The following is a 13,519-nucleotide window of genomic DNA, read 5'->3' on the forward strand; positions in this document are numbered from 1 at the left end:
ACGGGGGGCGGCACAACAACGGCCGCGGCTCGAGCCCGCCCCGGGGCGGGGTTACAGCATCGCCGGGCCGGCGTTGGACAGCCCGGTTCTATGTAGCGCTGCCGTTCCTTCTTTTCAGGACTGAACCCGCCCGGAGAGCGCGTCCCCGCAATGTCTGCGCAGGGTGTCAGCGCTGCACACCGTGAGGTACACAAGGGGCGAGCTGCCAACGTGCGCCTTCAACCCCGGGTGTCTGGGCTCCGTGCTCGTTTGCTGCTCGATCCAAACCGTTCTGTGCTACTCAATGGCGTTATGAAGGCGTTCGGGTGTTTGTAAAGCTCTCCTGCTGTTCTTACAGCCTCAGCCCTCACTGAGTGCGGGCGGGCGGGGAGCCCCTAACGGACTGTCAGCCCGGAAAGCAAATGGGATCCTGGGCTCCATCAGGACAGGGGTGGTCAGCAGGGATAGGGAGGTGATTGTCCCTCTCTACTCTGCTCTTGTGAGGCCCCATCTGTTGTACTGTGTGCAGGTGTGGAGCCCTCAGTACAAAAAAGACATGGAGATTTTGTTAAGGGTCCAGAGGAGGGACAGGAAGATGATCAGGGGCTGGAGCACCTCCCCTATGAGGACAGGCTGAGGGAGTTGGGTTTGTTCAGCCTGGAGAAGAGAAGGTTTGCTCCACATTTCCCCTCATAGAAGCTGTTAAAACGCAGTTGTGAGTTTATGCGTCTCGTTTCCAAGGGAGCGGCCCTCAGCCCGCCCAGCTGAGTGCTGCAGGGCTCCCCACACCGCTGTCAGCTTCATACACCGTGCTGTTTGAATAATTGGATATTCCTCGTGTTGCTTTTTTGTTGTGTTTTAAGATGCCGCACTCCAGTGGAGCATCTTCCAATCAGACGATGAGAAGTTCGTTTCTTCCCATCGTTTTGCCTTCAGCGGTTGCATCGGATCTGTCACCGTTACAGAATAAGCTGCTGAGGTACCGGAGATGCAAAGAACAGCAAGCAGTGCTCAATCAGCTCCTGTGAGTAATACACTGAGCATTGAAGTTCAAGAAACATCGAAGTTTGAATGAAAGAAACATTGTACTTTGGCCATTAGAGAAGTAACACTGGTCTTTTTCCATTTCAGAGCTATTTTTTGTCACTGTTGTGATGCTGCATATTTTCCATCCAAAACTGTTAATAGCAGAAGGCTATTTGTTGAAATATTAAAGAGAACAAATGTCTGGATCACTTACTTTCTTATGAATAATCCAAACTTGGATCTACTTCTCAAAGGCTTTTTTGTCACTAATCTTAATTCATTTGCACATGAACTTGGTGGTCTGTGTTGCCACTTGAGGAGCTCCAAAAGTAATGCCTCCCATTTATTCCCACAGAGTTCCACTCTGTACTTTATTTATTTCCACAATACTTTTGGACAGCATCTGTTGTAGTTGTTTGAGAAAAAGTACATATAATCCCAACAGGAGCACTGGGCAGTTGGAGAGATCTGTTAATATATATGTATGTTCTGTTAATATATATGTATGTTCTGACTGTGGTTAGGACAATGTTCTTTTTATCACGGAAGACAGAATCTGCAGAGTGCTTCAAACATGAAAAAATGGGTTACGTCAGTTAAGATTGTTGTGTTATTTTTAATGTAATGTTGTTATTTTTGCTGCCCTTCTGACTGTACATTTTACTTTAGAGTTGATCGAGCTTTAGAAGTCTATTCTGAAGCCATGGAGGAAAAATCTCACAGAGGTTCTGCACCTCCAGTCCCAGAACTACCTGCCTGTGTAAGTGTGGATTTCTTTAATACTGTCTCTACTGCTTATTTTGTGCTTTATTTTGGGGACATTTATGCTTTTATTCTTAATATTCACTTAAAGTTACTTGTGTCCATTTCTAATAATTCATAAATGGATTTACATTCTCAATAAGTCCCATTGAAACTGATGCTAATATGTATACTGATACAAGTCTATTTTCTTAATGCACTTGATACATTAGGAGTTCTTTCTTTTCTTTATACAGATGAACAGTGAAGAAAAGCAAAAACGAGTGAGTTAAATTCTTTGTTCTGCATTTTGAGAGTGGAGTAGTGAATGATGGCTCTGTTCAGAGGAGCTCAGTGTGCCATGTGGAATCTGTTCCTGCTAAACAGGAAAATCTTTTGCAGTTTGGACAGGGAGAAACGGGATGGGAAGCAAAAGTGGTAGTCCTGTCTTGTGGTCCAGTAGAAGGAAAGTATTCTGTTAGAGTAGGCATGTTATGACCATCAGTAATTGAAGTTTTAATCAGAACCTTCCTTGAAGATCATTGCTTAGCAAATACTCTAAGAGGCTTCAGATTTATTTCCAGTTAAGGTCACAGATCATGCTGTTTGCGCTTAATCTTTGCTAGATGAATGTTTGTACAATAGTATGAACAACAGGATGAATGATTTATTGCTAATCATGGGTTTCATCAGAGAAACAGGTGAGATAACTGAAAAGTTCAGTACTTTGTGTTTGAGCACTGAGACCATTCCATCAACTTCAGAGTAGTATTTAGTGTGCTAGTCAGTGAATACGTAAAAGATATGATTATATCCCCTGCCCTTAGTTGTAAAGAACAGTAAGTAAAGAGAGACTTCATTGTGAAACCTAATGAAAGAAATATGTAGTTTGTTATTAGAGCTCTGATAAGTCTGTCCTTTCAGATCGACTATCTCTTTATGAAGAAGTGTGTGCAAAGTAATCCAGTGGTTCCCATTCAGCAGCACTGGCTGACGTCCATGCTCACCCTGGTGCCACAGACACTCATGGAAGGCAAACAAAGACAGCTGTTAATTCAAGAGCTTTTAGGGGAGATAATAAGGGATTTTGAAAAGAGTATGAAAAGATTCTTGGGTGAGTACTGCAAACTACACAGTACTATCATTAGTGTGTGTTAAGATTTAACAGCTTCCATGTTCCTGTGTAGTAATTCATGTAAGCTATGATATATTATATTCAGAAAAGATTAATAAGTTCCAGTTTTGCAGGAATGCAGTACAGTGCCTATTGAACGCACTCATACATTTTTGGTTTGTTTTTTCCTAGTGCGAAGTGTTCTTATTAAGCCCAACGTGAAAGGACTTGAAGACGAAGAGGAGGAACCTTTGCCTATATCACCATTGTGAGCGGATTAAATTAGCACATTACCCACAGGCAAAGCACATTCAGTTACACATGAGAAATGCTGAGCTGCATGCATAGTTATGGTGTAATACTGTGTGGGACGCCTTACAGACAGGCAGCAACACTGTGCAGTAGTTGGACACACTGAAACTGCACCCAGTGCTGAGGTTTCCTCCGACTGTGGTGTTATGTTGAAACCTTTGACATCAACCAGAGAAATACTGTACTCTGCAAAGAAAAAGAGGAAGTCAGGTAGACGGAAGACAGTTGTAAAATTTCTGGAACATTAGAATGTCTGTCATCTAGATGTCAGTGATAAATACTTCCTGTTAGCAGTTGTTGAAGTTAGAAGTATACATAGATAAAGGATCAGGAGGAGATGATTCGATATGGACAATTAGGTTATCTTCTGCTGTTTAATACTGGAGATACGCTTATGGCACCTAAATAACATTCCTACTGTTTGTCTGTTTATTCAATTATTACTTCAGTGCTTCACTTTTATTTTTTTGTCTGTTTATTTACTCAGAGGCCTGGATTTTTCTAGTCCGTGGCATAAAAGTTTTATCCAAGCAAAAAAACGGATCCATTCTAACTTGCACATTCTTCACCCCACAATGAAAACTTTGCTGGATTTCGGTGTTGCTCATCTTTCTAACGTTCTTTTAGCGGATTTTTGCAGTTTCAGGTAAAGTCAGTTTTGGTGAGTTATTAACCAGTGCAGATTTTTGAAGCCGATAAACAAGAGAGTTTATGGAATTCTATTATTTAATGTGTTTTGGGGGTGCTTTTTTTTTCTGTAATGAATTTGTTTATTTTCCCTTACATTTCTGGTAATATCAGCCATTTTATGTGTAGTTCATGTTTTTCCTGTAATTCTTTTAAGGTCTTCTTATGATTTAGTCTGTCTCTATGCCGTGATGTCCATTAAAGGTCCAGTTGAACTGGATCAGATTTCTTGTTCAGGCTATTTTTCATCAGTTATTGAGTTTTATTTTCAATCTCAGATCTTTATTGTCTTCACCTCATTTTTGTTTTTGTTTTTTTTCTTGGTAACTTTTTATTTTCTGGGGCTTGGGGTGATTTTTATTTTATTTTAAGGCTGCATAAATGATGCTTAGGTTCTCAGTCTGCTTTCTGCTAAGTCCAGTTGGGCTTGTAATACAGAGTAGCATTAGTATTACTTTACTCCATTAAAAAATCTGTTTATACAGTAGGCTGAAACTTCTTTTTCCAGATTAAAAGGGCCAATTGAGTGCGAATCTCTAAAGACTGAGATCGCTTTAAGCTGTTCCAAAGCAGAAGAGAAGATACTGAATACATGGTATCAAAAGGTTATTGGCCACTTCACTCAGGAGGAAGCATCAAGTGGTGTAAATTCAGATCAGCTTGACTCTTTTTACAGCTGTGTGGCTACGCTGATGACTAATCAGGTAATCCCCTGGGGTAAATCTTAATTTAAAAGTCTGTGCTTTTGTATGATATGGGGCTTGTTTGAGCAGTCATTCCTAACTCTATTGCATATGATCTGGCAAAGTATTCAGAAAGTTGTATATTTTTAACTTCCCTTGCATAAAATATCTTTCATGGTCATGTATAATTGTTTTATTTCTGATTCTTGGATGCAGAAAATTTATGAATTCCACCAACTAGAATGTCGTTAATGTAAGGAAGGGAATATTTCAGTATTCTCAGCACTTTTCCTATTACTGTTCTTAGCACTACAATTACACTTCATATGTAATTGTAATTAAAATGAATGAAATCTGGACTCTAAAACACATCTGTACAAACAGATTTAATGCCTGGCTTAGCTGAGATGTATGCAAATGTTCATGTTTGCAGTTCTGCAAAATTCCAAGCACAGCTTATTCTTCTGGAAGGTGATAGCACAGTGCTTTGTGAGTTGATCTTCTATTCTCTCTGTTTATAAATCCCTACCAAGTTTGGAGGAAAATGCATTCAAGATATTTCATGTATATTAAGGCACATATTGCTAATAAACTTAGTTTTGTAGTAAGAATAGATGCATTGTCTATACCAAAGTAGAGTTTGTGTGTGTGTTTGTTTACTTGCATTCTTTAGGGGCTGGAACTAAGATAATCAGAAGACATTAGAAAGTTATTAGCCATCCTTTAACTAGTCCAAAGCTGCTAAAATGAATGGAAAATATGATTTACTGAATGAAGGATAAGTGGGATGGGACTTCCTGCGCCTTCAACTAATAGATATATTTTGTTGCTTAGCTGAGAGATCTACTGATAAAAAATGTGGAAGCATTTGTGAAACTGTTTGACCCTGAAGACAGAAGTTGTCTGCCTTTGTTTAAGATGGAATTAATTATTGGTGAAAAACAGGTGGAGTTTTATCCAAGCTTACAAGAGCTGGAAGATGCGATTCTGTTTGTAGTGGATCGTATAGGACAGACTCTCCAGGTGTGCTTTTTTCTTTATTTAAATGTGTAAATGACAAGTGGCTCAGCACGTGAACATATTAGTAATTTAGGACCCTGACCATCATGATAATGGGAGGCACAATCCATCTTTATGTTCTATGAGGATTCTGCAGTTTTTCTCAAGAACTCCAGGCTCTGAAACCCATTTTGCCATTCATTGTTCATATAAAATAGACACATTTGCTACTGATTGTTTTAGCCTGCTGTTTTAAGCTGCAGAACTCTGCATGTCCACAAATGTTTGCTTGTTCACTGAGTAGAAGTCAGCCTGAAAAATTACCCACAAAAGAAAGCCAGGTAGAAGGTAACTTCATTTTTTAGCTTAGATTTGATCAAAAAACCCAGAAGTGCTTTCTGATTTACTTATGTATTTGTAATGTATTTGTTTTTAACACCATGAATTGAGTATCTTTTTAGTATATACTCTGAACTAACATTTTACATAGAAACACCTTTCTAATTAACACTTCACCTGATGACTTACCATAAACATGCGCTAATAATGAAGATCCCCCAATAAATCAGTTCACACACCTTTTCTTTCTTAACAAAAAGGAAAAAGAACAAAAAAAAAATAAAAGCCCCAAATAACAATATATGCAGTGCACAAAGATGTGCATCATAGGAACCAATGTCTGATTCTGGGGGAGGCAGTTGCCTTTCCGGGACCTCAGGGGTATCCCTGCAAATTGAACACTGGCCTTTAATCACACTGTCTAGTACTTCCAGAGAAGTGTTTTGGATTTAGTTATGTTCTTTTGCACATAGGACAGAATTCAAATTTATGTGGGATTGGATGATTTAGATCATTTTTATCCATCCTACATCTTTCTTGATGGACTTTTTTGTTTCTAGAATCATTTTAGGTGCATACGAAGTGCCTGGCTTTGATTGTGATAAAGACCTCATACTTTTCTGATGTAGTGTTTTATTGCCTTTAAAATATACATAAGTATTGCTTTTATATTTAAATTTAATAATTGGAAATTGCCCTTCTAGAATGTCCAAACAGTCCATTCTTGGCTAGCGGGAAGCTATACAGCTCTGAACACTGAGCTTCCCACCCACATCAAAGAATGGGCCACATCTACACTGAAAGAAATTATCAGAGACCACTTACAAGGTTCGAAGGAATGTTTTGAAAACTATGGTGAGTGACAGAAGAGCGTGTTGAACCAATGACTGCTACCTGCAGTAAATAACATGCTGTACAGCAATGTGTTATCTAATATGTGCGGTTCTTGAATTGTAGTTGGAAGGTATGGTTGGCTTGCAGATGGGAGAGCAGAGGCAAGAATAGAGAGATTTGAAGCAGAAGAACACAGTTTTGATGAATATACTGATGTAAGTTTTAATTCCAGATTTCATATGTAACATTTACTATCATATACATAGCAATTATAAAATGGGAATGAAGGATAAAAATACTCAACCATTAGCTAACAATTATGTTGACTGCCTACAAACCTATAGCATAAACTTCTTTTCCTAAAAAATGTATGTGATAAAGGGGAAAAAGATGACTGTTTTCTTTTCTATGTAATATATACTCATTTAGTGAAGTATTTAAACAATGGACCTGATGTGTGAAATCTAGTATTCTTTTGAAGTTCATAGATGAATTCCTCACCCTCAAGAAGGAAATAATGAATTTACCAGAAGTGCTTCATTTCCCCATGATCTGTTTGAACTGTGAGGATATAAAGCAAGGTTTGAATAGTAATGCAAAGGCCTTTGCAGACATGTTAATTGACAGAATAGTCACAAATTACAGAGAGGAAAATGAAAAGTAAGTAGGATATCCTTCTTGTTAATCTTGTGTGTGTTAAATCCATAGCAGAGATGCAAATGTATCATACTCTTGTGTAATGAGGACTCCTGGCTACCTAAAAATTACATGGCAATTGTGCCAGATAATGCCCTTTTCTCTTCTGCTCAAAAGCTGATGGAGGTTCACTACTAGGATCTATCAAAGGAAAGACTGGCTGGATTCTCTTACGTGTATAGTTGATAACTCTAGGTTTGCATGGGTAATGATAGGTATTATTACTACTGGATTCTATGAGTTAACTTGCAAGCATAGGTTAGCTCATTAAGTGTTATTTAATTGTTGAGTTAGAATGGGTGATATGTAACTCTGTTTTACAGTGATTCCATGTTATCAAAATGAAAGAATATTTACTAGAGATACATTTGTATATATGCTAGTGATCCTGTGCTTAAGTTCATATAGTTATTAAAAATAATTGAGGCATTTGTTGAGAAAGTACACCCCTAAATCCAAATAAACCTTTTATTGCAAGTAAATAAGCAGTATTTTACTTGGCTTACTTGTTCATATTCCCTATTTATTTCATGAAGTTATGGAACTCAGTGGAGGTAATTCAAACTTTAATTCCATGAAATCTAAACTTGAAACCAGTCAAAATCTTAACATTTTCTAATTTTATGTACAAAATAATTTTACAGGATATGCAGGGAATTTGAAGCAATTAAAGAACGTGCGTTAAAAGTTCCACAGAGCACAGAAGAAATGGTGGAAACAATGGATTACATAAGGGATGTAAAAGTCAAAGGTATTCAAGACCTCTCATTAAGGATCAAGGCAAGTGATAGTTACTTCATTCTGTTCTGATTCCCCATTCAGTTGTGTTCTGCGTGCTGTTAAAGAAAATGCAGCTTTTAATAAAGTAAAGTGAATTGTGAGGCTTATTTTGGGGCTGCTTGGAAAAGCTGTTTTTGTAAAAGCTAAGACAAGTAGAAAGTGTATTTCATATATAAAAAGTCATGGCTTTGAGCACACAAAACCAATTAACTGTTTAAGCAAAATATAGATGGTATATTTGTGTTAGTTCTTCATATGTGCTTGGAGAACAAAACTGGAAAATTGTGTAAAATGTGTGTCAGCTCATTTGGATAAGAACTTCTTTGTTTTGCTCTGCTATGATGATGAGCATCAGGTTTGGTGCTTGTTAACATGGCTTTAGTGTACAACATCTATGCTGCAAAATGCTGTAGAATGACACCTAAAGATCATATTAAATAAGTCATATTGAAGAAGCTCACAAATGAGGCAGGGATTTGAGTAACCTCTGTGTATTTTGAATATTGATATTCAGTTGCCTGAAACAAAGATTCCTACTGCATCATTTTAGATGCTTCTGTCCTACCCCGTATTTTACATAGACTGTGATACCTAATGTTTTGTGAAATCCCTGTTATAGGAGTGCTCTGGGCAAATGAAATACTTCTTAGATGTTCATTTGTTTTCTCCTGAGGACATTGCACTGAATGCAACAGTTCTTCTATGGCCAAAGAACATTAACCCTATTTTTGATGAGCATGACGATGTAAGGATATTTTCTTTGTGATTTATTTTGATTTGTTAGAATTTTCATTTCTCTTGGGCTATTTATTTTGTCAGCAGCCAACTGTATCTAAACATACAGCACGAACGTTACTAACTCAGAGATGCTTAAATCATGTATTCCCACAGTTTTATATCAAAGGAGGATTTTTTGGAGGAATTTGAAAATGCAGAAAATTGTCACTGCAACTTAAAGCCCTTAAAGTCTTAATCTCTTGTTTCTGTTCCTAATTTCCTGTTTCTGGTCAGTGGTAGGTAATTTAAAGGAATGGAAACACTCACTGCAGTGCAGTTGACTACTGATGAAAATATATCTGCTGGGCCCTTAGTGCATTTCAATGCTCTGGACTGAGGAACATTTAGTTAAAACAATGTTTTGTTCTGTCAGTGAGTGAATGGTGGGAACAGTGTTACTTAGGTAGCAATCACTACCAGCAAATGCATTACATCTAATGTTCCCTTTGTGATTGTAATTACTTTCTTTATCCCCCTCCTGTCTATGTTTGTCTTGCTAGCATTCTTTCTCTCCTAGAGTTGAAAATCTCTATTCTTTCCTGTATTGCATCCAGTCTTTCTGGTGTCAGTGTTTACACCTCGTGCTGTAGGAACTGGAACTTTCCTAGATTTTGCTGAAGAAAGTCTTCCTGCAATTCTAACTCAATTATTGAGGAAAGGGTTCCATGCTATAATTAGAGACTGCATGCAGTTAAGTCGAACATATGGAAAGGAACTTCTCCTGGAATGTATTTGTTGTAAGGATGATAACTTGTATTGTTTGTTTTCTGTTTGTGTTAAATATTTAGTTTAGACAGGCCCATGAATGTTAGTTATTGAAAAGACTGACAATCCCTTCTTCATTGCTATTTACTATAAAAAACAACTGTTTTGTAGCTGATCGATAAGACCAAACGTAAAGCAGAACAAGTGATAATAGGTAAATCTGAGAAGCTGACAGTGGAATTAGAGAAGCTAACACAGGCCGTGACAGAACTTGAAGAATACTCAGATCTGGATCGCATGCAAGAGGTCTGGTTAATATTCAGTGTAAAATGGATACAATATTCAGTGTTATTAATGTGCAGAGATTGTGGAAAGAATTCAAAGTAATTCTGTTTACAATTTCAATTACAATTACAAAAATAATTCTGTTTATCCTCTTGTCACAATGTCAAAACGTATTACAAGCTGTCCTAACACCCTGCTCCTTAATTGGAGCACATCAGCTTTAACATCTGACTCTCTTCCCATAATCTGTATATGCATATATGGTTGCCATCCCAAGTGCAAAATCCAGTACTTGTTAAATTTCATACTGTTGCTAATGCCCATCCCTATCAAGATATCAAGGTGTCTCTACTCCCAAGGGAGTTAAGACAAAAATAAAATGGCTTGTTATAGTTTGATACCTGATTTTTTTGATAGCATAATTTATTTAATTAGTTATTTCTCAAGATGTACAAAATTATTTAATTTCAGTATGTAGCTGACGTGAGAGGCTTACAGAAACGCATACAGGAAGCTGATGAAACAATAGCTTTTATTAATAAAGAAGAGAATCTTTTGAAATGGAGGCCAAGTGACTTCCCTCTTCTTGGCAACATAAAAACTGACATTGAACCATATATGAAAGTCTTTCATCTCATACTGAAATGGCAGCGATCTGAAAAAAGGTAATTCAGTGCTACATACTATTGAGGCTAAGTGAGGGAGAATGGACAAAATACTATTTTGTATTCATGCGATTTCTGTTCATGTCAGGAATTGAATATGCTTTTGTTTTCTTATAAATGTTTATTGTTTACCAGCAATCCAAGTTTGGTGCTATAATTTATTTATTAGGGTTGTTGATTTTAATTAATTCAGCCTCTAAACATCTGTTTACTCATTTGCATTGCCCTAAATATGTATTTTGTTCTAACTGTACTGGTTGTATTGAAGAAGCCTATAAATAAGATGAACTGTGCAGAAAGAAAGGTATCGGGGAGAAGGGGAAAAAAAAGATCAGATATATGAGCCATTTGGAATGCCAAAAGAGAAAGAAATGTAATTAGAAAGGTCACAGTCTGTACGTAATGAAAGCCAAATTTAATCTGATGTCCCTACAAAGGCTGTGCCCAAGTGGTTACGTTATATGTGGAAGTTATAAAGTAAGATATGGCCAGACAGTAGGATTTTTTTCTGAGTGAAAATCCAAATGCCTGATATATTTTGGTGTTGTGTATTGATCTCTAAGAGCTAAACTAAAATATTTCTCAGTCTGTGCAGTTACTTGATATCAGCATGTGAATGATGTGAACTCTATGCAAATACACTGAAGAGCACGATCAATCCACCCTTCAGTTATATGTTAGTATTTTGTGAAGAATTATAACTGGAAAGAAGAACTTGATTTTCACTTAAATAACTACTAATTTGACCTGTTCATATTGCAAAACAAAGATTTAATGTTTGGGTGCTGCTTTTGCTATTCTGATTTCTGATTTTTTTATTTTTTTTCTCAGATGGTTGGATGGTGATTTTATGGAACTCAATGGAGAAACCATGGAGGCTGAGCTTGATGAGTTTTTTCGAGAGATATTCAGAATGTCAAAACTCTTCCAACAAAAACATAAGAAAATGCAGCAGGAGTTGAAAAAGACATCACAAAAAACTGCAGAAGCGAAGAAAGAAGAAGAAATAAAGACAAATCCAACTGTTGCGATGTGTTCTTCAGTTCTTGAGCAGATAAAAGACTTTAAGGTAAAAGAGAAGAAAAATAAAAATAAAGATGAGAGTTATTACAAATTAATGCTGAGACATAAATGCTAAATTCAGTACTCAGTATGGATGAATACTGTAGGGTCTGAGACCTGCTTTTCTGTTAGGATTGGAGATCAGTGTTTTATGTAAGTAAAAATCATTTGAAAGTTGTATCATGTACCTGGGCCAAATTACCTCTAATCTCACACAAATGTCCTGGGTGAAATCTCTCCTTTCTGTCTAGTAGGGCCTCAAAAAGAAGAACAGATAGTGGAAGGCCACTGCTTGTTTGAGTAATAGTTATGTCCATGCAGTTCTTTAGAATGTCTGTTAAGCTTGCCATGATGAATCCATACATACAAATAACTGTTATACCAAGATTTGCTGTTTGGATACAGTGTGTTCATGGACATCTGAATCCTGCCACAGGAAATGAAAGAAAGGTGCTCGTGCTATAAGTTAGCAAACATAGGCACCATGAAGTAACCTCTGGAGTTTGTTTCTTTTTCTTCTTATCATGGGGGGAGAGATCCAAATCGCCATTCCCACACTGTACTGTCATATTTATTTTAAAAGATTACGGATTTTATAGCAGTTACAGGGATTTGGATTGTTAAGGAGTGAATGCATACAGGGAAAAGTGCCTTGGAAATTCAAGGGATCATTGAAGAATGTAGCTGAGAATTTTGACACGAGCCTGTATTACGTTATGTGGCAGTCCAATCTCACATAAAATAGCTGAAAAATTGTTCCTTGTCACTTTCTTGACAAGACTTTGCTTCATAGTTTAATATTTGTTCTTCAGTAACTTACTGTGATTACTTAGGATCTGAATGAATGGCTGAACGGATCTGTCTGTACTTTTCAGAAAGTATTTTCATGCCTTTGTCTACTGCTGTGGCATTTTAAATGCACATCAAGGATGAGGGAAAAAACAGTTGAGAAATAATACATGTTGTAATTTCTGTGGTGTGTTTTTCCTCAACTAGGAGAATATTCCCACTGTGAATGTTTTTTGTAACCCTGGCTTGCGAGCTCGTCATTGGGAGCAGATGTCAAATATAATAGGGTATGATTTAACACCAGATTCTGGAACTACTTTGAGAAAAGTTTTGAAGCAGAATCTAGGCCCTTATTTGGAACAATTTGAAAACATAAGTGTAGGTGCAAGTAAGGTAAGCATGAAGATTTAATTGTGATAAATATGTCAGATCTCATCATGATAGCTTTTATGACCTACTAGAATATTTTTCTTTATGCTTATGCTAAAGAGATTTGATATGTCTCTGGCTTATTAGATAACAGTGAGTGTGTATGCATTTGTATCCCGTGTTACATCCTTAGTATTTCCCAAGTGTATTGTTTTCAGTACACTAGAAAGGTAATTACAAAGAAAAAATGATAAATAATTTATGCTGTTAGATAAAAATAGCTTGTTCAGCTGGATAAGTTCATATATAGAATTAACTGGAAAAGAAAAACAAACAGTACAATAACTAAGGTAAATTATTTTCTTTTTACATGTTAGGAATTTTCCTTAGAGAGAGCAATGAATATAATGATGGAAACTTGGGAGTCAATTTCCTTTACTACATCTGCTTATCGTGAGACTGGTGTTCATATTCTGTCTGCAGTGGATGAGATTCAAGCTGTTCTTGACGATCAGATTGTGAAAACTCAGACAATGAGGGGATCACCTTTCATTAAACCATTTGACAAAGAAATCAGGGTATGATGAGAAAAAGCTATTTTTTGTTTGTTTTTCATGATAAATATCAGGCAAAAGTCAGTTGTATTTCAGTGTTTTATTTGATATTAGTGAAATACA

At 36.9% G+C, this 13,519-nt stretch overlaps 1 protein-coding gene across 3 annotated transcripts in view; it reads left to right on the forward strand.

Moving 5' to 3' along the window:
* The first annotated feature begins 53 nt into the window (after positions 1-53).
* Positions 54-13,519, forward strand: part of DNAH12 (dynein axonemal heavy chain 12) — a 52,663-nt gene continuing 39,197 nt past the window's right edge. For all 3 annotated transcript variants that reach the window (XR_014934642.1, XM_015874876.3, XM_015874877.3), the window contains exons 1-19: positions 54-186; positions 843-1,003; positions 1,675-1,765; positions 2,004-2,030; positions 2,671-2,860; positions 3,053-3,128; positions 3,660-3,818; positions 4,368-4,563; positions 5,377-5,565; positions 6,585-6,735; positions 6,838-6,929; positions 7,196-7,374; positions 8,055-8,190; positions 8,810-8,935; positions 9,844-9,978; positions 10,429-10,622; positions 11,454-11,691; positions 12,681-12,866; positions 13,220-13,420. Coding sequence is in view for 2 of the 3 variants with exons in the window: in XM_015874876.3 (XP_015730362.2) it covers positions 151-186; positions 843-1,003; positions 1,675-1,765; positions 2,004-2,030; positions 2,671-2,860; positions 3,053-3,128; positions 3,660-3,818; positions 4,368-4,563; positions 5,377-5,565; positions 6,585-6,735; positions 6,838-6,929; positions 7,196-7,374; positions 8,055-8,190; positions 8,810-8,935; positions 9,844-9,978; positions 10,429-10,622; positions 11,454-11,691; positions 12,681-12,866; positions 13,220-13,420 (2,763 nt within the window). In the remaining variant the exon portion in view is untranslated. The remainder of the gene's footprint in view (positions 187-842; positions 1,004-1,674; positions 1,766-2,003; positions 2,031-2,670; positions 2,861-3,052; positions 3,129-3,659; positions 3,819-4,367; positions 4,564-5,376; positions 5,566-6,584; positions 6,736-6,837; positions 6,930-7,195; positions 7,375-8,054; positions 8,191-8,809; positions 8,936-9,843; positions 9,979-10,428; positions 10,623-11,453; positions 11,692-12,680; positions 12,867-13,219; positions 13,421-13,519) is intronic.

The sequence above is a fragment of the Coturnix japonica genome, chromosome 15, assembly GCF_054131305.1.
Source record: "Coturnix japonica strain WE chromosome 15, WE-NBRP24, whole genome shotgun sequence".
Taxonomy (NCBI): Eukaryota; Metazoa; Chordata; class Aves; order Galliformes; family Phasianidae; genus Coturnix; species Coturnix japonica.